Genomic DNA, 26,984 nt, shown 5'->3' on the forward strand with positions numbered 1-26,984 from the left:
CGTCCCCCGGTGTCCTCTCCGCAGGTGGGCCTGGGCGTCGCGACTCTGCTGCACTACGTGCCGACGCCGCTGGCCGCCAGCCACCAGTCGGGCTCGCTCTTGCTGCTGTCGCTGGCCATCTGGCTCACGCACGAGATCAAACTGCTCAAGTACGTCCCCAAGTAGCGCCCGAGTGGCTTCGGGCTGACGAGTTGGAGCTTTTTCCTGGGACGAGATCGTCGCTTCGCGTGCGGTGCGGGACGACGCATGTCGATAAAAATTATATACAAAATCCTGACTTCGATTGTAGCGCGCGACAGGAAAAAGCGCCGGAAATCTCTAAATGTTTTTTTAAATTTAAGAAACGACGACTATATATATTTTTTTACACTAAACCGGACTCTGTGTCTATTAATATGAACGTCCCTTAAGTTTTTTTATTTAAATTTCCGAACATAAAGGGACGCTCGGAAATGACGGACGCAGTATTACAAACGTTAGACGCGCGTCTGAACGTAAGTCGCTTTGCATTTAGTTATAGTATAAGGATGTTATTAGTTAACTAGTTCTGTATGTAGAGCAGTCAATGAAATACACAGTAAAATGTTATTCACAAAGTGATTTTATTTGAAAATTTAAAATGCTATTATTGCTTACACACTGAAAACCACGTTTATGTACACAAACTGACGCCGCTGCAGTGGATTCGCCGTATGAACATATACTTTCAGATCTACTAAGAACGTGTGCCTACAGGATAGAATAAACTATTGGCAGGCCGGTTTTTTGCTCAACTCATTTCCTGACGTCTTCGCAAAATTTATTAGGATTTCTTTCTACAACACGTATATACAAGTTAGTACACAACGTTTTATTATTTTTGTAATTCTAATATACGTAGTGACGTATAAAAACGTACATTACAATGGCGAACTCACCGCTACGGTGAAATGGACAGGCGTTAGCGGCTCGACTGCTGTTTATGTCGTCACCCGTTGCGTAGTATTATTTGCAGCAACGCCTTGCAACTTAAAAGTTAGGCCTCACAAATCTACTTCACAGCAACACCGAAATCTATTTACCTTCAACACAATGTTCGTTGCTGGTTGATACATTGAACTAGAGATTTATTGCTCGAATATTTTTTAGGGAATATCCACTATAATCTTTCCATGAAGTTAGTTCGATAAAAGTACTCGAATAGTGTACATAACCAGCAGCCGAGGTAATGAGTCAAAATATACAAAGTGTCGTCCGGCGCCAACGAGGGCGTCGGTGGTCGGGCAGCGGCGCGGGCGCAGTGAATTTGTTACAATACCTATCTATCTACAACTTAGATTTAACAATACAGGCGTAATCCAAATTCCACATTAATTTGTTATAATGCATAGGTTATTTAAGGCTATAAACAGTAATAACTTCTTTTGTGAACTAGTGGAATATACTGAGTGGTTACAAATTACAAAACACGATATTCCACTGCGAAAATTTTGAGACAAATTAGTACGTTCACATGCCTTGCACTTGCAAAGACGTAATATATATAGGTCAAATGTTGATACATAATCTTCTTCCTCCAATTTACTCGTAGAATATAAATGCGCAGTTCTTATGTTAAAATTAGGTAGACAATATTAAATTATGCTATTGTCCTGACATATTTTTACACCATCTTCAGTTGGTGGGCCCAAATGGTGGCGCAGTAGCACAAGTATTTAATTTTCAAAATGTATTTGTTAAATCATTAACGTGCCAATAACTGGAGTAATGCCACCATGTGAGTAATTCACTAATATGTATTTTCTTTCGACATTATTAAACCTCCTAGAGGAGGCTTGAAGCATGGGACGTGTAACAGTTGTTGATTACCAAATCAGTATTCAATAATACATGGAGTGATAGCGCAAACAAGGCGGTGTCAATTAGAGAAAACCATATGTTTGTTTTACGAAGCTGGCGCCAGAGTGTCAACGTTACCTGAGGGTCGATTCAGAACCTTACAATAACTCGGTTGTTGACCGATTTCTTTCAAGCTGTCGTATTCGAAACCGAACCGAAATGACATCACACCCGTACAATCACTAGAACTTCTCGACCGGCAAAGGCTACAAACGTTATTCAGAACAAAGTTACCGAACGTCCTATTGTTTACAAAGCAAGAATGTAATATGGAAATCTCTTATTATTTTAAATAAAATGTAGATTTTGTTCAATTTTATTAATTCATTTTAATGCGAGACTAATGCATTCCTATATTTTAGGCCTCTAAAGTCTGAAAAATGTCTATAAAAGAATTTTCATTTTTCTATCTACTCCCTGACTAACTCCATAAACGCTGTTGGATAACGATATCGTATCCGAATCCAAGACGAACGTTTAACTCGGAATTTTCTGAATAGCTCCGAAAGCGAGCGAGAAGAGTCGACAACGATATCCAACCGAATGATTCAGTTAAAATATCGAAGAGTTCTTAATCGGGGTCCCGGTAAGACATTGTATAAAAACAATATATCATTTGACACACTTTCCAAGTGTTTATGTACTCGATAAATATTTAGTTCAATAATGTCCCACTATTCTCTTAACACGTATTTGTTTGATCACTGATTAGTGATATTCAAATTCGTAAACGTAAAATAGAATAAATAAATCTCATAAACAATTGAGGTGTGCTGGCGCCGTTTACGTCACGTGATACGTCACAGTAGTTATAAGCTCGTATGGAGGCTCTTTGAATACAGTTCCGCCGACCTGACGGGTGTTCAAAGGTTCAAAGACCATCTATAAAGTAGGAAGTATCGTGGCTCGATTTTTGAGATCGTTATTGTCGCTCGATATATTGTATTCTGACGATCGATGAGATCTGTCAGCTAACAGATTTGCTCGATTTTATCGATAGCTATTGTCGCCTGTTAGCAATAATTAAATATCAAGGCTTTAACCTTCAATCCCCTATGTAGGCCCCTACTCCTAATTAAAATAACACGATGTCGATCGGCAAGATATACGATGTCAATCGTCTGTTGTCGTACTAATCGTCAAAATGGAGCAAATCTAAAAAAAAATGGAGCAAATCTGTAGGCACCTTAACGTATTTCGAGGATGGTGAAGCAACACATATTATAACAAGTTCAAGATGGAATGGCGGTTAACGCTTTTGCTGTGTACATTTATTAAAGCAGCAACCGTGTCGCCGTGTTAGCTTTAGAGACCTGTGACAGGCAGCGGGACGTATGTGTTTGAACAGTATCTATAATATAGTTGGGATTGACTTTTGAATACTGAATCGATAACGTTATTAATCCCATGCATTCTTAAAAATAAATTTATTTCCTAAGTGCCTGAAATATACCTTACAACAAAATTTTTTAACAATTTAAAAAATATTTATTTAGTTATATTTCAAACTAAAAAATGAAGTGATACAGTTTAAGAACTTTTTTGATGAAGTTGTATTTGATAGTGAAACATTACATCTTACCAGGAATCTGAAAAGTATGTAACCCTTTTTACAGAACAACCGTATCTTCAAAAGCTCAAAAACCGCCATCAACTAACACAAGCTAATGCAAATACAAGATATATACAAAATTTTCTAGAGTAATGAGCATTCTCGGTAGAAGATCCCAATGTTTTGGATGTAACCCGTATAGGTAAGTGTAGTGCACATAACGCAGTGAAGTGTACAATATACAATGAGAAACAGTTATAGCTACGTTATACATAGAAGGCCTGGCTACTGATGAATTATCGTCCTAATATACACAAGTTTAAGAGCATTTTCCGAGAGTGGTTTGTATATCAATTAAAAAAAATCCATATATTCATACTTTAATATTAAATTTATATTAGGCAATTAATATACCGAGGGCGATGGGCGTCATCGAAGTTTGAATAAAAACGTACACAGAGCAGGCCTTTCATGCAATAAAATACATTTTTCGAGACGCAGATGGCCGGTGAATGATTTTTTTTTGGAATACATCCCTCGTATGTTCAACATGCCACACATGACAGGTTTAAGACAATGAAAAGTAATACCTTTAGCACCATGCTGCAATTTCTTATCCAATTAAAATCCAGAATTTGACATCTTCAACAGTGTAAATAAATTTTAAACTCCACGTAAAACTTTTTAGATATGTCATTGTCGAGTTGTATCGAGATCTAGAGAAATAAGAAATGTTACAAAACAAATACGTAAGCGCTAACGTAAAAATGTATCTAAGATTTAAAATTTTAAACAATATAGTTTCAAAAGTAACAAAAGGTTAAACGTCAATACAAAATTGACCGAGTTTAGAAAAATAAATGTATAAATAAGCCTCTTCCCAATATATTTCAATATACAATATAAATACGAGCTAACCTAAAGAGTTAGTACTAAATTATAGAAATTCCTTATAAATAACTTGATCATTAGACCGAGTAAGTATAAGGACGCTGCTTAACGTTGGCACTGGGGACTTTCAGTCCGAATGGTAAATGCTGGTAAACGAGAACTTAATATAAATAAATTATACAATTATCATAGCTGTATGTAATCTGCGCCTTATTTATCGTAAATATTTACGTTATTTACAGTAAACTTTGCGGTTGATACGAATAATCTCATTCTGACAAGAACGTTACGCGGTATTTTGCGTGTAAACATAGTCCAGTACGGTTAAGAGTGCAGTGTATTGAATAGCACAACATTGCTTACTTTGAATTCCCCACTGCATCCTTAGAATGAGCTACAATTTACGAAATTACTTCAGCAAATTTTCCAACTCCATACAAAAATTGTCACTGCCCTGAGTATATCAACACGTAAAACTAGGTGTAAACGAATCGAACACGTGTGTGGAGGACACAAGCAAACCGTGGGCAAACAACATGTAGTCACTCAACACATTTACTGTCTATTATTATATCAGACTTCGCTCATAGCGGAATGGACAGAGAAAAGACGATGTTATAGTAGCGGTGACACGAGAATTATATGGGTATATAGTCTGTCTATAAGTAGAAAAGTATTACAGATAAATCTGTTAAATGTAAGCTACGGAGTGAAGAAGTGGAATATTAAGATTTCATACAACACATGACGTCGCATTAAACTGGTTTGGCTTGTTATTTTGATATGGTCTTTTCTCGAATCTGTGCGAAGTAGATAAACGGTTGACTTGATCATTCCTAAAGTCGTCATTCGAAATGATACATATTATTGTGAATTTTGTTTAAAATTATTAATCACAAATCACACTTCCTGTGTCTAGCTACCCAACATTATTACATATATAAAATACATTTAGAAACTCCGCTTTTCAAAAATTAAAAACTATGTGTTAGTGCCTTTAAAAGTCCCGCAATTGTCCAGTTCACGGGTATACCCTAAACAAAGTCCAAATTGAATCTTAAACGGATTCACAGCAAAATTATACACGACCGGATATTAGTTTTACAACTTATAATAATAGAAGATAAGCAATTTACACCTCGGGAGGGAACTATTGTAAAATAATTTCCAATACACGGTACATCGTCTAATTCTTAACAACAATTAATTTTATAATAATTTTGCGCGTTAACTCGTGTGCAATTTAACGTTAATTTAGTACAAGCTACAGAATATAATAAGGGCACAACAGTACCAAATACCAACGTAACATATATTTCATCATTATACAGCGGCGGTCATTCCGCCAGACGTCATAGCTATCGACAAATTGTCATTTTTGCTGGCTAAATAAGGCTGTTGTACAAGTAAATGTTGATAAATTGCCCGCAAACTATCCTTTACTTTAGGTTCAACAAATTAAAATATATTTTAAGCAATGCCGTCAAACGGATCCACCGCTCTATCTCTCCACACTCGGTGACAGTGTAAAACGTCCAGTTCGCGACAAGCATCAACGCGCGTATTAAATCTAGCGGTAGATTATAATAAAAATAATCAATAGTTACAATAACCGGTAAGTATAAAGAAAGTTCTCACATCACAATACATGGCAGTCGCGTCCGCCGATCGAGTCCCGCCCCACTCGTGCGCCAAAACAGCGCCGCCTACCGAGTGGTCCACACATACATACGACCTGCTTACGGCAAACGCTATAATGCATAATTATAATTGAATAGTCCTTATATTAGTTATTTAATTCCCAGTCGATTCACAGTACAGCAATTATCCTACATAGATTGGGGCTTCGTCATTACGTAAGGCTTCGTACTCCCTAATAAACAGCCGGTGCTCTGTCGCTGCAGATTCCACAATCCCAGTATACAAAACCGACACTACAAGACCGTTTCCAGTTCATATATGAAACGGCTCGTAAACAACAATATAGACAATCGGTTATGTACTGTATAGAAATTATTCGAGTCTATTTCCATTTACAATATGACACGTAGAACGATCGAATATGATCCGCAGGTTTATGTTACGAAATATACACTACAATTTGCCTTCCTGCGTTCGTGGTGCGATGCCAAGGCGGCCGCGGGAGACGAGCATGCGGCTGAAACGGCTTTAGAATAATCGGGTGAGCGAGGGGGCGCGCCTCGGCCACTAGCTGGGCGGCTGCGGCTCCGAGCTCACGATCACCTGCACCACGTAGCCCGGCGTCACCTTGGCCTCCTCCACCACCAGGCGGTCGCCCAGCAGCTTGCCGCCGTAGAACCACCGCTGGCGCCACGGCTCGATGTTCTCTTGCGCCTGCACGGGTAAAAATATTTTCATCACACTTGCTTGTAAACAGTGTCATGACATGCAGAGGAAGTCGACCGCGCGCATTTACATATGTATTTTCGGGTCTGTGCCTTTTATAACATAGTTCGCAAAATCCGTAAACGTTGTGTTGTGAAGATTTATTCATACAAAACAAATTGCCGATGTATCTATTTCCTCGCAAATATGATGCAAAACATTGTATTGTAAAAATTACAAACCTCTTGTAACAAATTTCCGTTAATAATTATCCACCGCCTTTAGTACACAATGTACCACGCCATATGGGGCCACACATTCAGTTCGGAAACAATTTGGAACATTATAACACTCACATGCAGCTTGTTCTTGCATTGTGCGATAGTGTGCTTGGAGTAAACGGCGAGGTCGATGTCGCGGCAGGAGTGCGAAAGGCGCAGGCGCAGCGTCACCTCGGCGCCGCCCTCAACCGGCTCCGACCACTCAGCCGGGGAGTCGCGCCCGCTTGCCTCCTTTACCATATTAATTGGGGGCGACAAGCAGTAGATCGGCACCTGCACATTAAATAATCATTTCTATGTATTCAATAGTTATACAATACATATATTCAATAATAGCGACTTTAAGTGTCAAATATAATACTTGCATACATTTAATGTAAAAAAATGCCAGGTCTCACGTCATCTAGCCCAATCTGAACTTTGATATTTTTATTGACAAATTAATTACATTCAACTACAGTCATTTTTATTAGGAAAACTACTTGATATTATAAAAAAAGAACTTTGTGATTTAACATTTAAATAAAAATCCATTTATAATTAGACTTCATCAGACTTCACATCTGAAGAAAGAGCTCACTTCCAATGCAAAACACCTTTCTAATTTTATTAATTATATTAATATACACATTAGAGCTTGGACCTTTTCAAAGGAATGCATTACAAATTTCATGTAAACATAAGAACCTTTACAAACTGTACGTTCTACAGCTCTATTAGGAATTGCAATCGACTCTACTATAACTTCGAAGCAACATATACAAACACCGGCTCGCAAATTGTCGTCATTCATTTACGCTCTGAGATATTTGAACAGAGTGACCAATTTTGAAACTTCTCTGTCGGCATACTATGATAATTATGCTTATTCAATAATCTCATATTTACTATTTATATTATTTACGGATTCATTTTGTGGGGCAACTGTTCAGACATTAAAGATATTTCCACACAACAGAAGAAATGTATTATAATATTAACAAACATTTTTTATTGAATTGATATTCAGTTATTTTTTGTGAAATTACTCCACTAGTTTGTTATATTGTTCGTTAATACAAAGATCGAACACTCAGAAAAAAATCCTGCGATCCGGCCGGATTCGAACCGACGTCTTCTAGCATACCGTGTCAGACGCTATACCAACTAAGCCACGGAACGAACCAGCGTACCTCACGAATTTTTCTATGTGCTTGTTGTCGTGTCTTTGTATTTGGTTTTTCAACGACTTTTTAGTCGTAGCGCCATCTATGAGAAATCTATGAAAGTTTTATCACCCAGTTAGATACCTTCACAGCTACCGGCCCTGGCGAGACAACTTTACAAACAACTGTTACCAATCTAAACCTAGTAGCTTCAAGTCCTCATTATTAGGGACATAGAAAGACTCAGACTTTGAAAAAACATTGAAACAGTTATTAATTTAATAATTAATTAAAAAATGCTATTACACTGTAATACAAATGATAAAAATTTGGTGGAATAATGAAAGACATTGGTAGAGTAAGCGATTACTGTATTAAAAATAAACTATATCTTAATATGGAATAATCTCAGTACAGAGTACTAAAAAACCCACCTCAAAAGTACGTGGAATTACATATAATTATCAAGTTTTATTGAAATCGGTTACCGGAAAGTGCGCAAACCCGGATTCATCTCCTAGTTCGCCACTATACGGCACTTGACACAGGAGATAATAAAAATCGTTTCTCACTACTCAAAGTATACTGAAAGAGAAAAACGCCTTGAATTGGAGAATAGCAAAATGAACCATTAAAGTAATTGCTCCTTATAATAAAATTTAGGCGCTATTTATAAAAACGAATCTTCATGCGCTTAGAGGTGGATGATTTTCTTCAAAATTAAATGGCACCACTATGGAGGTACCCTCTTTCCAACAAAAAAAATCATGAAAATCAGTTCACAAATACCGGAGTTATCGTGTAACATACATACAAAAAAAATACAGTTGAATTGAGAACCTCCTCCTTTTTTGAAGTTGGATAAAAATTCTGTACAATTACATATACTAAGAAATCTAATCCAATAGTTCATACTTACTATCTTAATAATCAGAAACTTCAAAGAGTATCGGAGGTGAGAGATCTGGGGGTGCATCTGGATAGTAAGCTAACATTTACTTCCCACTATGAAAAAATTACCAGCAAGGCTTTTCAATTACTAGGTTTTCTAACACTCTTATATTGTTAAACAATGCATTTATAAGATCTAACCTAGAGTACGCATCCACTGCTTGGAACCCCAACTATAATAAACATGTTGACATGATCGAAAGAGTGCAAAATAAATTAGTTAAAAGATTGAAGTATAAATATTGGAAATTTAAACCTACAAAAATTATGTCTTTGCAAAAACGAAGAGAGCTTAGGGATCAAATTTTTCTTTTCAAAGTTATTAATAATCACATTGATTCTACTTATTTATTAAGCCAAATTTCATTAAAATGTCTGAGACTCAACCTACGTCCGCGAGGCCCATTTGCAATACCTTATTGTCGCACTAATTATTTTAAAAATTAATTCCTTGGTTTCTACACAATTTAATAATGAATATCAAGAAATTAATATATTTGACAATAAGCCATTCCGGTTCAGATCTGCCATTAGGAAGCTTTTATTTTATTAACATAATTATTAATTGATAATAGGAATTTTTCTTAGTGTTAAATCAAAATAACGAACTCATTGAGGCGATTTCCCATAATATAATTGAATATCATGGTGGTTGAACATCATGTTATCCAATAAATTTAAGTTATAATTAAAAGTGATTTATAACTTGTTGCTTAGTGGTAATTATTATGTTAGTTGGTTATAGCTATGTACAAATTAGTCTATTCGACATAACTATTTTAAACATTACTGGAAACTGTTTATATTACTTTTTTTTTGTTTACGTTAATACAAACACTAGCCAAAATAGTGTTTGTATCATATTTGTTAAAAAATGACATTTTCGTGACATGTATGTTTCCCAAATAAATAAAATAAAAAAAAATTTTTAATCTATGTTATAAAGATATTTAGTTTTACTCTTATCTTAACATGCGCGTAATGTTTAAGTTTTATAAATATTATTGTTACTACTGAATGAATAATAAATTAACTATATTAAATCCTCAAAATAATTTAATGTATACATTGGAATTGTTTAAATTGCTTATTTTATTGGTCTAAATTTATGAAACCCTTCTATAAATTTACTTTTCATTTACTGTAACATGCAAATAAATTATTTGACTACACCAAGATATATAGTCAATAGCTCATCAAACTATTGTTGGAATATCGCCTTCAGTGCAATGGACCAATGTATAGCTTGTTGTGCTGGTGCCTGTCCACAATGTAAAGGTTAGCAAATCATACAAATACAAGGTAATGTTGTTTTTTCAGTTAAAGAGGACTTAATATTGTTCGCAACTGTGTTAATTTGATTTACAGATTTATCTCAACTGAAAGCCTACAATTCAATACAGATAACTGTCTTGCATGGCTTTTATAGGCAAGTTTCTGCATACAAATGTTTATGTCTTCAACATTATTTATCCTAATAGTTGTTGAACTTAGACACAATTCTTTATTGAGATATTTTAATATCAGAGTAATCTCGAGGACAATGCTCTAGCTTGTTATCATAAATCACATCCTTAAAGGAAGTATGGCATAACACTATATTTAGTTTAATAAATGGAGCCATGATTGCGATAAAGACTTAAGACCTTAAACTCCATTTATCTTCATGAATCACTAGGTCATTATACAGTATGATCACTTTGCTTTGGGGTAAGCCTGTGTAGGCTGACCTAATGACATTATGTGGTCAAAATGTTATGCTGCAACTTTTATATTAAATACAGTTTCTGTTAATTTAAAAGTATATCCTAAGAGAATAGTGAGGCATTTGCTTTTCAGTAGGACAGCACAAAAGTTACTTAAGCCGTCAACTCATTATACATCCCACTACCGAGTATGGGTCTCCCCCACCAAGCTGGCCCAATGCATTTATTTGTTTGTTGTTAGAATAATCAAGTTCTTTTCAGCAGGTGGTCCATGTTTACCGTAGACAGATGTTCAAATAACTGTTATACTGGACAGGAGGACAAATATTTAGACTACCTACCTGATATCTAGTTCCCCATTCATCATAGCATTCAGTGAGGTATCCATTGGGCACCGAGACACTAGCGCCGTCCAGAATAGCCTGCGCGAGTTCAAAGTCCATGGCCTCGGCTGCAACCGCCGCCGCCCGCAGCGCATCCCAAATCTCCTTGCGGCCCTCGAACGCCGGCGCAGTGTCCCAAAACTCGTCCCGTTTACTCCTAAGCTGACCTTCCGTCAGCGGCACGTCAGACTTCCACCTGATCGTCTCATGGCACAGTGACTGATTCTTGCGTAGCCCACCTGCAACAAACACTGCGGTCACGCCCGTCCGAGGCCCATCATCCGCTCCACGCACTCGTCACCACCGCGACACTGCTCCCATTTTACCCACCTGAATTTGGTCGCGACACCGTCCCCGACGATTCCTCTATGGGCCCACTTCTGCTCCTAGTTATTCCGATGCAGCCACCCATGGTGATCACATTCTACAATTGCACATTTAACAAATATTTACAAAAAAATAATTAACAAATAACATTTTATCGCCTGTCCACTTCTGTCAAAAAATTAGCTGTTTAGTTTTGATGTTGCTTAGGTAGACTGTCATAATCAAGTGAAAGGGTTCCCTGACTTAAACGATGTAACATAAATCAATTTCATCTACTTAACATTTCTATGCAATATTTTTCTTGATACGGATGTAACAAAGGTAGATTAATTTGTAACATCTTCTCATGTAGAAAAATTAAATAAAACCTTTATAATGCTCTAAAGCAATATTTTAATAAAATTATTATTAGCTACATTGGCAACAAAACGCAGTCACCATTCGTTCGTTTTATCGTCAAATGCGTTTATGTTTATGATCACAACTTTGCTCCGACTTGGAAGGATGTCGACGACATAAGTCACCTCACTCGTTATTTTTGCCGATGCGATATATCGAAATGTCGTATCGATATTTTTCGTTATATCGGTACAAATCATCTACATTTTCATTACATTTTTGATATTATGTCGTAAATAATTTAAAAAGATAAAAGGAAAGAAATTTTACTAACAGTCATTGACCTGCTAACAAATGGACGTCAGACTCGCGCTAAAGAGTGTCCGCACCTATAGGGCGTTAAAATCGCATACAGAGCGTCAACGCGCAACAGACAGTCTTCGTTAGTTCGACTGACAGCGCGGTTGTCAATTATAGAGTACTATATAATAATAACTTATAAAAATTGCTGCAGTAAAGTGTAAAAACAGGATTTTGTATATTATTTTCACTAAACAAATATATTGTGTTATCATTTAAAAGTATTCTTTTGTACATTAATATAGTATTTAATTTGTATATAAATTAATCGTAAATATAAATTACAAAAGCAAACAAAATAATCAAATAGCGAACTGTCCTTTTTCTACACAAAAGATGGAAAGAGACTCATTATGCCAATTTCTAGAAGCTTATATAAACTTCTTAGTCATTTTCAATTGTTCGAACCCATTGACTTACAATTATATGGACGTCGGGTCCGCGCTAAAAAGTGTCCGCACTTGTAAGGCGCTAAAATCGTATACAGAGCGCGACATTTTTTTTTTCTTCATTTGTTCTACTGACAGCGCGATACTGTGATGACATTACAATTTAAATTTGGAATAGGTTGACTTGGGACATTTTTTTCGTGGTTTTTGTATTAGACCCGTCGTCGTCCATATATTTGTAAGTCAATGTTCGAACCATAAGCGATTGAAATATTTGGAACAAATATTTGGCTTTGTGAGAAGCATCAAAATTACTTGAAAGCGTAACGGTTTTATTATAAATCGGTTTTCGGAATTACGAATATTTGACTTTACGTTTAGTTGGAATATCAATACATTTCTTATAGTACACCCTTATTTTCACATTTGTAATATTTGTATATCTGCCCAACTTTTTATTATTTCTTTAAATGAATTTGTACAAAATTCGCCTTACTATTTATTTGATATTTACAATAAAGGCTGCTCCATTACTCTTGTCTTGAAGTAATTATCAGTCGAAGCTAAATATGGTGCATTATGTTAAGCTTCCAGTAGAAGCAGAATGTGGTTGTTTTTGGGCCCTTTAAATTGTTGCAAGCTAAATTAAGCAGTACTGCAATGACGTTACAATTTAAATGAAATGTTTCAGATTTTTTTATATTTCGTTACATGTCACTACGTTTGTATAGGTTAACTTCGGACATTTTTTTCGTGGTTTTTGTATTATTTATACCATTTGTTGGTAGGTCAATGCTAAGAGTAAATAAATAAAAGTATCAGTATTGACACAACAATCAAATGTATTTCTTATTCTTATATTCTCATTGGCTAGCTGCACACATACAATATTACAATCCAAGTTTATGTTTGTTTCCAACACAAGAATATCGCCCGCACACGAGCAATATTATTGTCGATGTTATTGTGTGTGTTATGTATCCAGATTTGCATAACACACATACCTAAAACGTTAGTTCAACGCACTTGCATTCGCGCACCGGAACGCGCGCCCCGTGCATTGCAACGTGACCGATGCAAAACTCGTCAATTTAATTATAATTATGAGACACTTTTCGGCCCAACGTTCCTAACATCAGACGTAGACTAAATTCCTTTAGTTAAGATCTTTTTTCGTATAAGTACTTTTAGACCTAACGTACCTAACTTCAGACGTTCTTAAAATTATTTAGTTTAAGAAATACCTTTGTGGAAATTTAATATAGTTATTCATCATATTTTCTCGTCTTTACTTCATCTCCACTGTGGCCACCCTATATAATTTGTGTGAGGCTAGCCTATGAGAACAGAACCACTACGTTACACTGATGGATGACGGAAGTGTGTTTTGTTTCTGCAAATACAATTTTGAATTGTGTACTTTCAACTTTGTACGATTTTTCATATATCGATGCCGAGTGATACGATAATATCGGATTAATTCGATATATCGAGGGCATATATCGATTTTTTTTGAATATCGATACATATCGAGCACTCCTACCACAGACTAGCGATGAGTCAAGTTGTATTTTTTTCAACTCGAGTTACTCGAGTTGACGGGAATGCTAACTCGAGTTAACTCGCCTCGGTGTCTAACTCGAACCGACGATTCACCGAGTTTGACACGATCGGCCAGCCGACTGCGACTCGAACGTGCTCCGAAGGTCGCCGAACCGACGGTGCGCGGTGTGAGACAAATAGCCGACGCGTTGCGAATGAAGTATTCGATTCGGCGGGAGCCGCACCGAACTTGCTCGAGTTGACTCGTTGTGGGACTAACTCGAGTAAAATAACTCGACTCGCCCATCGCTCGCGACTCGAGCTTGCTCCGAAGGTCACCGAACGAGTACTTGCTGCGCATTGCGCTGTGTGAATTAGACATGGGGAATAGCGTTACATTTCTATCGCCGTGACAGTCGTTCCGGTTCCAAAAAAATCACAGTGATAAATAATCGTGATTTGGTCACGACTGTTACTTCCGTGACCTTGTCACGCCTATAACTTACATCACGATATACGGTTTTAGCCAGCGACTTCTTTCTAATACTTATAGCCATATTTTATAGAATGATTTAAGTTTTTGCTCCCTTTATAATAAGTTTCAATTCCATTCAAAAAGTTGATTTTGTATTTAATGTAATTTTGTTTTTACTTATTTAATGCGAATCTTTGGATTGTTAAAAACAGCAATAAAATTTAATGTAATTATATTTCTAGTAGAATACACAAAGTAAATTGTACATAAATATAAAATACCAACTCTTCCTATAATAAAACAAATAAATAACGCACACACTCATCATAGCTCCCGCACTAGGGAAACCCTGCGTCGCGGGTGCCATGGACACACACATAGACAACCACAAATTATACCCAAACTCACGAGAGAAATAATTGTAAGCCACACTACTATTTCTCCCGGCCCGGGAATCGAACCTTGGACCTCTGCTTGGCAGTCCGGCATGGTAACCGTTTGGCCACAGAGGCAAGTGTAAATATACAAAAATATGTTACTTTGTTCATAAATAGGTTTATAATAACTGCTGCAGATTTTTTCATCCGCCCTTTCTAGTAGTAATAAGCACCTACGACTCTTGTGAGTGAGCAAAGAAAGTCATCCTATTTCATTCACTCCCATCGCCGAAATGGTCCGATTTGAAGAGAACTACAACGAGTGGCGCGCTCCGTCACCACGGAACGGAGATCCAGCATTGTATCAAATACCTATGTCGTGATGTGAGTGACGGGGATAGCTATTGGAACGGAGGAACACCTATGTGACTTTGGAACGTCGTTCCTTCGGAACGAGTCACGGTGATACTGTTTGACGGCAGATCATCGTGACGTTATTTATCACCCACCTCTAGTATTAATGAAGTATTCGGGTCGGCGGCGGGGCGAGTACCGAGCCGATTTAGCTCGAGTTAAATAACTCGACTCGCCCATCGCTATTCGCTACCACAGACAGAATATGAGATTCAAATATATTCATAATTCTAACCTCAATTCGCTTGCTCATCTGTTGGATTTTTTGAATTTTATTTGAATATCCTTGTTATTTCACTTGAAACTAATTGAAGTTCTTTAATAACGTCGTTAAAAAACAACTAGTTACCATGTCGAAACCCGCTGCGAAGGGTTGTAAAAAATCCAATGAAGAGGTTTTTCAGGGTTTTCAAAATCTCCGAGCTGAACAAAGACAACTAGCAAACAAAATTTCAGAATTAGAAATGGATCTCAATGAACATAAGTAAGTCGAAATATCTTCTTTTCATTGGTGATGTATGTTTAAAGCGCACGTTAGTAATATACGTCCACACTTCATTACAGAATAGTGATAGAAACTCTAAAGGATGTCGATGGCACAAGGAAGTGTTTCCGCATGATTGGTGGAGTTCTCGTGGAGCGGACAGTCGCAGACGTACTGCCGGAGCTAGAGAGTAACCGCGAGCGACTGCCCAAAGCAATACAGGCACTGCAGGAACAACTAACGAAGAAGGGTCAGGAGATCAACGATTACATCGAGTTGCACGACATTCGAGTACAGCGTGCTGACCGGCCGACGGAGACTGCGACTGAGCAACCCGCAGCAAAATCGAATGTCTTAGTAGCCAGTGGCTGACCCCACTTACATGCTAGGTTTCAAGACCGAACAGGGAAACAAATTACAACTGCTTCATTTATTTCGTTTTGTGTCCAAATGTATCAGTTTGATTTATTGGACAGCTGAGTGATACAGTGAGTTATGGCATTTCTATAGATATTCACAAAAGTAATTTAAATACATAATATATATTTTGATGATTTATCCAGCAGGCTAATTTGCATACCTATTAACTAAAAACTATTGTTATTATTGTTTGTTTTATCCAGTCACATTTGTGTTATTCGAATTCAACATTTTGTATTTTTCAACTAGAATAAGATTTCTTTTAACCTATCTTATAAAATTTGATACAAGATAATAAAAAGTGAGAAAGATATCAAAATATTTATTTTTCATATAAATAACTATTTCTTGTCAAAACTTAACTAAATACATTTTGTTAAAATTATTAACAATAAAAAAATTACAAAAGGTTATATTACTATTGGAAAATTATAACTTTTAAATAAAAAATATATTCAAAATAGGTAATTCTTATATGTATATTTATTTTTACTTATAGTACAGCACTTTTTTAAAGTTATAACTAGAAATAAATGGAATAATTTGATTGTGACCTCCAAGCTCTCGCAGTCACCATATTGTTACAATATTATTACTATGGCTACAACGTTTGTTACTTTTGAAGTGACAATAATAACCTCTAAACACAAAGTCGGAAGGTAATAATTATTGCTACAGTGCAGCATTCTCAACGTATAATAAAGATTCAGCAGGGCACGCCTCCTCCGTGCTCTACAGCGCCGCAGTCGCATCGCTCTTTTGGACGAGGGCCGCGGCGGGCTAGACGTGCGCGATGGTGGGGGCGTAGGTCTCGTCGGGCTGCAGCGGCGACGTGTCGTGCGCGCGTAGCCGGACGTCGGGCGGCGGCGGCGGCCAGTCGCCCGAGCGGCCGCCCGACTTGCTGACGAGGCGCAGGTCGGTGAGGCGCATGCCCTTGTCCACGGCCTTGCACATGTCGTAGAGCGCCAGCGCGGCCACGGCGGCGCCCGTCAGCGCCTCCATCTCGGCGCCCGTGCGGGCCGTGGCGGCCACCTCGCAGCGCACGGCCACGTCGCCGCCGCGCGGGCAGTCGCCGGCCGGCAGCGCCACGCGCACCTCCACGGCGTCCAGCGGCAGCGGGTGGCACAGCGGGATGAGGTCGGCCGCGCGCTTGGCCGCCATGACGCCGGCCAGCCGCGCCGCCTGCAGCGCGTCGCCCTTGGGCAGGCGCGCGTCGCGCAGCAGCCGCAGCAGCGGCGCGCCCACGCGCAGGCTGCAGGCGGCCACGGCGCGCCGCCGCGTCACGGCCTTGGCGCCCACGTCCACCATGCGCGCGCGGCCCTCGGCGTCCAGGTGCGTCAGCTGCGGCGGCTGCGGCGGCTGCGGCGGCCGCGAGCAGAAGCCGCGGCTGGCCACGGCCCGCGGGGCGCGCGGCGCCGGCGGCCGTGCTGTGGAGGCCAGAGCGGTACAGAGGAGGCGGCGCCGGCGGCGGGCCTACCCGCCTATTAGAATCATCGGCCGGTTCTCCATTTGAGCGAGATCCCGCATGCCTAGTGAATACAGCACGGTTTAGAGAATTGCTACGAACGGGGGAACACAGGTTTTTTTACTGGCACGGTACCAGGAAGACAAGGAAACTTTCTTAGGAACCGTTACGTCTTTTTTGGCGTAGTCAATTTTTTGATGAAGCGTATTGTCCGTAAAAAATACAATCTAGTACAGTACTAAAAAACCCGATCTCAAAGTCATTCATCCCCTAATTAGCCACTCTTAGAGGTGGAATACTTTCTTCAAATTTAAATGGAACCACTGCTGAGGTGCCTACTCTCTTTGCAACAAAAAAACAATCATCAAAATCGGTTCAAAAATTCCTAACAGTATGTTGTTTCGATGGAAATTAAAAGCGTCTGAACTCCTGTTTGGTGTTGTATCGACACTTGACCCTTAAGATAACCTCCATTAAAAAAAAATCCATTGACGTCTTAACGGGTGAACGTGGTGGCGTCATTCTAATTTTGAATATTTCTGTTTTAAAATTTAATTCAAAAACAAATTCATAAATCTGTACAAAACAATGGTCTTAAATACGTAAACATGGATGCAAAAACTTTTAGAATTTCCACTAAAATGTTTTTGTTTCGAGTACAATGTATACAGTACATTTATTGAGTACTCTCCTATTTTATGAAAAGAATTAAATTAACCCGGACGGCAGAGGTAGATCACTACCTCTGCCGTCCGGGTTTATTTCTTCCAGTACAATGAAATCATAATAAAAAACCGAGTTCTACACCTTTAGAAAAAAAAAATTCAATATTACTGACTTCTATGGAGAACTAATGCTTGGCCAAAAATATTGATTATGTCATAACAGTTTTCACAAAAAAGACTTAACGGTTCTTACGACAGTTTTTCAGTATCTTCTTGGTTTCAAATATCTCTATACTGATCAAGTTAAAAAAATACACGATATGTCCAGTACGCACAAGTAAATATCTAATAACAAGCAATGCAAATTTAGTAAAAAAACATACCTGCATGTTGTGGCTTCTTATTCATGAGTGCAGCTCGGATCAGGTCCTCAAGCTGGTGGTCCGTGGCGCCCTGGCGCAGGGCGTCGCGCAGCGACACTTCCGCCGCGCCGAACAAACACACCTGCAGTTGCAAGTCCAATTAGACACGTTATTTATTGCCAGGAATGTTAATAGTTATTTTTGATACAAGTGCGGAAAGTTAGTCATTATTCACGAGTCTCGAGGCATCGAGACAAGTGAAAATGACAAATCCGCATGTGTATCAAACAACGTTTTTTAATACATTTGCGAAAAACCTACATTGAAAGTAAAATAAAACAGTATTTAAAAAAACCTCATTTTATTCCTTTGTCAATAACAAAATCAAATCGTAAAAAAGTTAATGAAAAAGGCGGGAATGTAAACGATGAAAAAAATTAGTACTTTTTTTAGCAGACTTTTTTCAATATGGCAACTGTTGCCAGGTATTCAGCCACATTAAAATTACTATTTTATATTACTTTATTTTCTACATAATCGCTACTTCATAGGCATTGACTTACAATTATATGGACGTCGGGTCCGCGCTAAAAAGTGTCCGCACTTGTAAGGCGCTAAAATCGTATACAGAGCGCGACACTCCGCTTTAGTCTTCATTTGTTCTACTGACAGCGCGATACTGCGATGACATTACAATTTAATTTTCGAATAGGTTGACTTGGGACATTTTTTTCGTGGTTTTTGTATTAGACCCGTCGTCCATTTATTTGTAAGTCAATGTTCATAGGTGTAAAAATGCGGTCTCTCCATAGATATAGTATAGTAATGACGAATGACTTACGTCACAAAGCACATAAATATGAAATAAATATACAATCTCTTTTGTTCTATGTTTAAGACTTAAAACAACAGTAAATTTAAAAAAAACTGGAAAAGTAAAAAGCACTAGTGCGAGAAATCCAATTTTCCGCACGATTTGTAGTGCGAAAAATACCACGTTTTGAGCAACTGTATTAAAAAGTATTTAAACTAGTTGTTTGCATTATACAGATAGCACTTGTGTTACCGAGACAGTTCATCTTTTGTCCCATTGTAAGAAGCAAAGAAGAAGCAGGTGCAAATAATATTTCGCTAACTATACAGGTATTACACAGGTAAATTACCAATGGTCGGTATAGGGGATAATAAATGTCTATGTATAGATTGTAAAGATACAAGGAGTGACATGGAGCGGTTAAAATCAACAAATGTTAATTCATTACTTTTTTCGACTTCCGGAAGTTGTTTTACCACACTGTAGGTTAATAACAAGATCTACAATATCCGCATTAGTTAAAGGAAGCTATTGCTTGTAGCTTATTTAAAAAATGTTTACTTTGGTGAAAGGTCTAAAAGTAAAACTATTTCCGGAAATGAAAAATTTAAAAAAGTAATTATAATATTTGGCGGTTTTATCCACACATGCATCTGCATGTAAACATGTATCTGATCATTTGGAACACCCTATTCCGATCACTGGAATTACTAAGTACAAAAATACCCATTTTGAGGTGTAACAAATAAGGAGTACTCTTCCATAATTGAACGTAGTTATAATAAAAAGATCCAAGTCACAATTGGTAAGTAAAGTTTTCGAAAGTTAAAAATTTTAATTGCTGCTAGAATTCTCAACCGATCTTCATTTTGTTTTTCGTCAAATGAAAGTTTACTCTATACATTTTCACATCAATTATCAAACATTTCGTAAATTAATTTTTAAGGTAGTTTAAAAAAAAATAGGATTTGAATCATTTTAATTTTATATGGCAAAGTAACTTGCGATTATTTTCCATTCTGCAAAAATGATCCAAAGTATGCAAAAAGTGTATATTAATTGTTTTATTTTAATTAAATGAATATAATTGCATTTTTAAGAATTTTAAGAATTCTCGGTTAATTGTCCTATATTTTAAACTATAATAACACTACATTCCAACATAACTTTATCATTTTCTGCGTAATAAAAATTGCATACATGTAAAAATCTAGGTAAATTTTTCGCGAAAAATGCAATTTTTTTACATTATTCGGGTGCATTAAAATATATTTAAAAATTCTTTTTCTTTATTTTTTCTCACTAAATCGAAGACTAGTTGCTTCAAGAATTATTTTGTTAAAAAAAACTTGACTTATTTATTTATCCTAAAGGTTCAAGAGATTTTCCGACATTCGCCGCCGCAAGTAATGTTATTTCGACACTTTTATTAATTTGTTTTTCTCTGCTTTATTAATTTGGGTTTTAATTAACTAGAATCCTTATTTTCGAACACTTTTCGATTCATTATACCCTTTTTTATTTGTATCTACAGTTCCCAAGAACTCTGATTTCATTCGCATTACTTTTAATGGGTTTACTTTTGTACATGTCTTCGTAATGTACATAATTCTTCGATTGTGTAAAGACACAGACGTGTTTCGAGGCTACTTCAATTTTTCAAAAATCTGTATCATTGGCAAAAATTTATGCCCAGGTACCAAATAGCGACAGTGAATCGTTTTTAAGGACGGTGTCCAAAGCCACTTTTAGCACTACTCTACTGTGTTCCGTTTTTGGAGGGTAAGGGTGCTGGTGAAATTACAGGCACATGGGACTTGTCAACTTATGTCTCAGGGTGACGGGCGCTGTGGCAGTGCCCCTCAGAATTAAAGCTCTTGAGTGGCACTGCAACTGTTATGGACAGGCGTGCAGCTTACCATCAGGCGCACGACTTGCTCGTCCCGTCACTTGATATTATAAAAAAAAAATCAATACCAATTTATTGTTCCTATTTTGATCTTCTCGTGAATCATTCCATAGTATAAGGTCTTCGATGCCCACCACCAATTCGTTATTAATATGCCATAATAGACACGAGCCAACTTCCTGTGTTTCTTTACCTGTCTCACTTTGTACTCATACATACAACAACTTGTGTGATTAGAAGCCATGTGAATATTGGAAAAAGGCGAGGAGAAATCGACTGCGATAAGTATGTTTAAATGCATGATAAAAGGGACAGTGCAATCGGAGTTTAGTATGATGTTTTGGAATGCAAAACAACTTCCTATTATGATTTCTCTGAGGTGAACTGAAATTTACTTAATAAATCTGGACAATTAAAAACCCCAGTGACTAATTTCTTCAAAAAAACTAAGTCGTACATTTTGCGTCTTGTTTCATGTGTAGTAAACCCAAAATGGTTTAAACGATCTGTATATGAGTTGATTTTCATGGCCATATTGCAGCTGTAGGTTAAGTGATACATGAATCTTTTCTAAAACGGTGACCAGACTACGCTGCAATACTCAAAGTGACTCCTAACCAAATAGTTGTACGTTAGAAGTTTAACTGTTGGTTTTTTAAAGTTCTTACATTCTCTTAATACAAATCCGAGCATTCTTGAAGCCTTTGCAACAATATTGTCTATATGTTTATCAAACTTAATCTTTTTATCAAAGTAAACTCCTAGATCACGTATACCATCCAATTCTTCAAGAGGTTCTACCATTAATTATATATTTGGTAGGTATGTTTTTGTTTCTAGTAAATTTAACGTGATTCCATTTCTTAATGTTTAAAGCCATCCTGTTCCTTTTGCACCAACTTGAAAGTCTATTGAGATCATCCTGAAAAAGGGCAGAGTCGGCTAAGTCTTGAATAGACTTTATGGCCTTAAGATCGTCGGCAAACAAATATATTTTTGAATCGAGAAAACACGTATAGATATCGTTGATAAACAGTATGAAAAGGTAAGGACCCGGATGAGATCCTTGCGGAGTGCCAGACGTTGCCGCGTAAGGATTTGAACGAAAACCCTTACTGAACGTACCTTCAAGTTCCCGTCGGCGGTGAGCCGCAGGCGATTGCAGGTGGAGCAGAAGTTTTTGGTCATCGACGAGATGAAGCCCACGCTGCCCAGGTGGCCCGGCACCTGCCACACCTGCGGCCACAGAGAGCGCCGCTGTTAGCCCGGGGCCTCGCGCGCGGCCGCCTCGCGCGCGTCAGTTCGGCCTCACCCGCGCCGTGTCGTGCGGCCGCGGCAGCGCCGGCGCCGCGTCGGGGCAGCACGCCAGCAGCGCCCGCACGGCGTCCACGTGCGCCACCATCCTCGAGTCGTCCCAGCGGTTGCCGCTGAACGGCATGAACTCGATGAAGCGGACCTCGACTTCCCGCGAGCGCGTGTACTCCACGAAGTCCCCTATCTCGTCGTCGTTGAAACCTGCGGCGTTCGACGGTCATGTAAGGCGTGTTACGCGCGAATCGGTGCTCGAAGCGCGTGCTCACGCTTACCTTTCATAAGCACGACGTTGATTTTGACAGGACGGTAGCCCAGCTGCAGCGCGAGGTCCACGCCCGCCAGCACCTTTTTTAGACCCTGTAATTTGTTTTTTTTATCAACGTCGTTCCACCTCCTTCGGTTATCGTGTCGAGGTCACACGAGAAGGCCTAACGGGGACGAACGCGCGGTGGAATAACAAATACAAACGTGAGCACAATCCTTAAAAATGCCTGTACCTTTTGGCGTCACGGCGGAATTTTATAATTAATTCCGAATAATAGGGACTTCGGGTAGATATCACTTTACCACGGGTAAACATGTCGTAAATTTTTTGGACGCCACCATTACCAACACGGAAACATTTTTCTCCAAAGCTCTACTGGAACGTAACAAGTAAAGTGTGGTGAAGCTGCGTGAACGGAAAAGCTACCCACTGGCCGCCGCGCCATCTTCTCGTAGCGTTCCGGCTGCAACGAGTCGAGCGAGATGTTGAGCGCGTCGAGGCCGGCGCGCTGGTAGGCCGGCAGCCGTCGCGTCAGCACCAGGCCGTTGGTCGTCATGGCGACCCACTCGATGCCCGGCACCTCGCGCAGCTCCTCTGGCGATGTAGGGCCAAACCCCCGTTAGACAGTCGAATGGGGCCGGACGGCAACGAACAGGCGAGCTCGCCCGCCGAGAAGGCTTACGTATGACGTCGGCGAGGTCCGCCCGCAGCGTGGGCTCGCCGCCGGTGAGGCGCAGCTTGACAACGCCGAGCGCCGCGAACACGCGCACCAGCCGCGCCAGTTCTTCGCGCGTCAGCAGCGCCGCGCGCGCCGACAGCGGCACGCCTTCCGCCGGCATGCAGTACTGGCCTGCGGTGCCATACTCGTTGTCACATTTTTATCGACTGTAAGCACCTTTACCCTCGCAGTCTATTAGGTACTATGCAGGTATGTAAGTTTCAGACATATTCATCCAAAATATTTGTAAGTAAAGAAAAATACTTAAGCTAGCGTTTGGTTTAAAATAATAAAATAAAACAAAATTATAGATATAAAGATGGGAACATAACGTACCCAGCCAATGTCAGGACAACTAGCTACGCATTGGCAGCAGTTGCAAGCGCATCCACTGCCCCAGCATTGAGGACTCCAATCTCAGACTCCGACCTTTCCACCAATGTGCTCAGAATGCTGTTTGTACTGAGACGCATGCGACGGAGTAGCGATGCACTACGCTTCCGCATGATAGCGTAGAAATCGTCTACATGTTTCTCAGCAAACATGGTTGACGCGCTACTGAAAGGTGGAAGTCGGAACAGCATCCTGAACGCATTGTTGCACTGGATGCGCAGTGCTCCGTATGTCCGCCGCGTGTAACTGACCCACAGGCTGCACGTGTAAAAAGATTGGGAACGTGCTTTAAAAAGCGTTACCTTTACTTAATCTGTACATTGTGCAAACCTGCGAGCCAACATATTGCAACGGACAGCCAGCGCGCTGCGCTCTCTTTCCACATCGGCATTATCGCATACGTCCTCGGTGACCCGGTGACCCAGATACTTAAATTGTTTTGTCTGTTTTAGAGGAATACCGCCTAGATCGATGGAAGGCACTACGGTATACGTTTTAGTACCTGCTTTAAATACCATGCTCTCCCTCTTCAGCGCATTGTATCTGAGCCCATGAGCCACCGCATAAAACTCATAAAGCTTTAGCAGCCTGCGCAGAGCGTCGATAGATAGGCTCAAAAGCACCATGTCATCTCAAAACCGGAAAAATAGTTTTATTTCCTATGCGTAACAATCGCGAAAACCTAAGAACTCGATACGTATTTTATTTTTTCACCAAAAAGCATAAGTTTAAAATTTGGTGATGGTGATAAAAAAACATCCTGCTGTGTAATTTTTACAGCACTTTTGACCTTTCGGCATTGTCGTTTATCGTAGTTAATTACCATTGGGTATGCTTGGCAAAGAGTCCTTGGAAAGCCAAGACGTGCAGCAAATATTTACAATTATAATAAATATTTATAATACCTTGGTAAATGACGCATTTTTTCAAGTGTCGTTTAGTAGGTACCAAGCTGTTTGCAATGCATAACGTGAACAAGTGCAACTTGCCGAAAATTAATAATAAAGTTTAATTCAAAGAGAAGCCTGACCTCACAAGCACTTTAATTTGCATAGTCAAAATCACACAAGACGTTACAAAATCAAATAAATAAAACAATTCATACTAAATGGTAATTAGGTTTAACTCCACGCATTTGTATCGTTTTATGTACTTAGGTACTAACAGTGTAGACCCTTTCGCCTAGAACTTTATTTTTCACATAAATGCCTTAAACTTATAAAACGGTATGTTTACCGTTTCATGTTTGAAATTTCGGTCGGTATTTTATTGAAATATGTAATTCCTTGTCCCAAACCTTTTGAACGAATTGAGGCATGATTCATTTATCTTTATTTCTAGTAGGTGCCTATTACGTTGTGTATTATCGCATGTGTTTCTTAATCAAAACTTACAACTGGTAGTAACAACATGTAATAGTGCCAGAAATTATCCCAATGTTTTCCCGAAATGACAAGTGATTAGTATATACCTACCTCATTTTACGTTTATGTACATTTATTTATTTAAAATGATAGCATTCCGAGACGCGGTGGCTTTGAGGTACAACGACCGTAAACACAGCAGAGCAAATTAGTTACTGGTTATTCTGGTTAACAGTTGGGTTAAAACTTGTGTCTATAAAGCTAAATATATTTAGGTTAGGTTTAATTTATTCAGGTATATTTATACATACATATATTTATGTAGGTATAATACATCGTTATTTATGAAATATTTGATAAATGGTTCTTGGATTGAAATCCAATGCATTGGGATCGGATGGCATTAGCGCGGACATGGTACTGTTAACTCTCCCTCATACTCTTAATGTGATTACTGATATTGTTAATTCGTCAATTATTACTTCGAATTTCCCCTCACTTTGGAAAACAGCAATAATAACTCCCATTCCCAAGAAAAATAGTCCAGAAAGTGTGAAAGATTTACGTCCCATAAGCATTTTGCCCTATCTTTCAAACATTTTAGAAAAGATCGTGTACTTGCAGTTATCAAAATTCTTAGAGGCAAACAATATCCTGCCTGTGATGCAGTCCGGTTTCAGGAAGGGGCGCAGTACAAATACTACCTTACATGACGTCATAGACGAAGTTCTCAGTGCTCAAGATTCTGGCAAGGGAACTGCTCTGGTACTTTTGGACTTTTCCAGAGCCTTCGAGTCAATTAATATTCCTTTACTTATTTCAAAATTAAAATACTACGGTTGCGACTCATCGGCTTTGGAATGGTTCAGAAGTTACCTTACTAACCGCACGCAACAAGTAAAATTGTCGAAATCCAATGGTGCTTGCCTGGTGTCGGATCTGAGTGCTGTTGACAGGGGCGTGCCACAAGGCTCTATATTGGGGCCGTTGCTATTTGTACTTTACACTTCAGATATCACGGGCTGCATTAAAAACTACAAGTATCACCTCTATGCGGATGATGTTCAGTTACATCGGTCTTTCGAACCAGATAGAACCGCCGAAAGTACCAGCCTCATTAATGAGGATCTACACCGCTTATCTATTTGGTCCAGGAACAATGCTTTGGTCTTGAATCCAATTAAATCTCAGCTTTTGATTCTAGGATCTTGTAAACAAGTGAGAAACATCCAGTCTCATGCGCCAGTTCTTTCAATTAATGGTGAGAAGATTGCTCAGGTAGCGGAGGCCCGAAATTTGGATATAATTATGGACGGTCATCTTAAATTTGACACTCATGTGGCCGAACTTGTTCGCAGTTGCTTCTATAGGTTAAAAGTGATCTACGGTATTCGACCGTTTCTCAGTGTTGATTTGCGTATTTCTCTATGTGAAGCATTGATATTATCTAAGATC

General features: G+C 38.8%; 3 protein-coding genes across 3 annotated transcripts; 1 reads left to right on the plus strand and 2 right to left on the minus strand.

Moving 5' to 3' along the window:
• Positions 1-2,144: 2,144 nt before the first annotated feature.
• On the minus strand, positions 2,145-11,545 carry LOC113229448 (ubiquitin domain-containing protein 2). The gene is made up of 4 exons (XM_026463041.1): positions 11,464-11,545; positions 11,092-11,372; positions 7,024-7,221; positions 2,145-6,676 (listed from the first exon to the last, which is right to left on the minus strand). Exons 1-4 carry the CDS (start codon positions 11,543-11,545, stop codon positions 6,530-6,532), a joined length of 708 nt encoding a protein of 235 aa, XP_026318826.1. The 3' UTR covers positions 2,145-6,529.
• Positions 11,546-15,509: 3,964 nt separating this feature from the next.
• LOC113229670 (prefoldin subunit 2) lies at positions 15,510-16,500 on the plus strand. The gene is made up of 2 exons (XM_026463342.1): positions 15,510-15,840; positions 15,921-16,500. The coding sequence occupies exons 1-2, from the start codon at positions 15,707-15,709 to the stop codon at positions 16,210-16,212; spliced, it is 426 nt and encodes a 141-aa protein (XP_026319127.1). The 5' UTR covers positions 15,510-15,706; the 3' UTR covers positions 16,213-16,500.
• A 193-nt stretch (positions 16,501-16,693) lies between these two features.
• On the minus strand, positions 16,694-24,791 carry LOC113229403 (molybdenum cofactor biosynthesis protein 1). Its single transcript, XM_026462974.1, has 9 exons — positions 24,496-24,791; positions 24,236-24,423; positions 23,737-23,904; positions 23,485-23,648; positions 23,062-23,146; positions 22,788-22,990; positions 22,601-22,711; positions 18,774-18,894; positions 16,694-17,687 (listed from the first exon to the last, which is right to left on the minus strand). Exons 1-9 carry the CDS (start codon positions 24,789-24,791, stop codon positions 17,041-17,043), a joined length of 1,983 nt encoding a protein of 660 aa, XP_026318759.1. The 3' UTR covers positions 16,694-17,040.
• Positions 24,792-26,984: the final 2,193 nt, after the last annotated feature.

The sequence above is a fragment of the Hyposmocoma kahamanoa genome, unplaced genomic scaffold (assembly GCF_003589595.1).
Source record: "Hyposmocoma kahamanoa isolate Upper Pololo Valley unplaced genomic scaffold, ASM358959v1 62, whole genome shotgun sequence".
NCBI lineage: Eukaryota > Metazoa > Arthropoda > Insecta > Lepidoptera > Cosmopterigidae > Hyposmocoma > Hyposmocoma kahamanoa.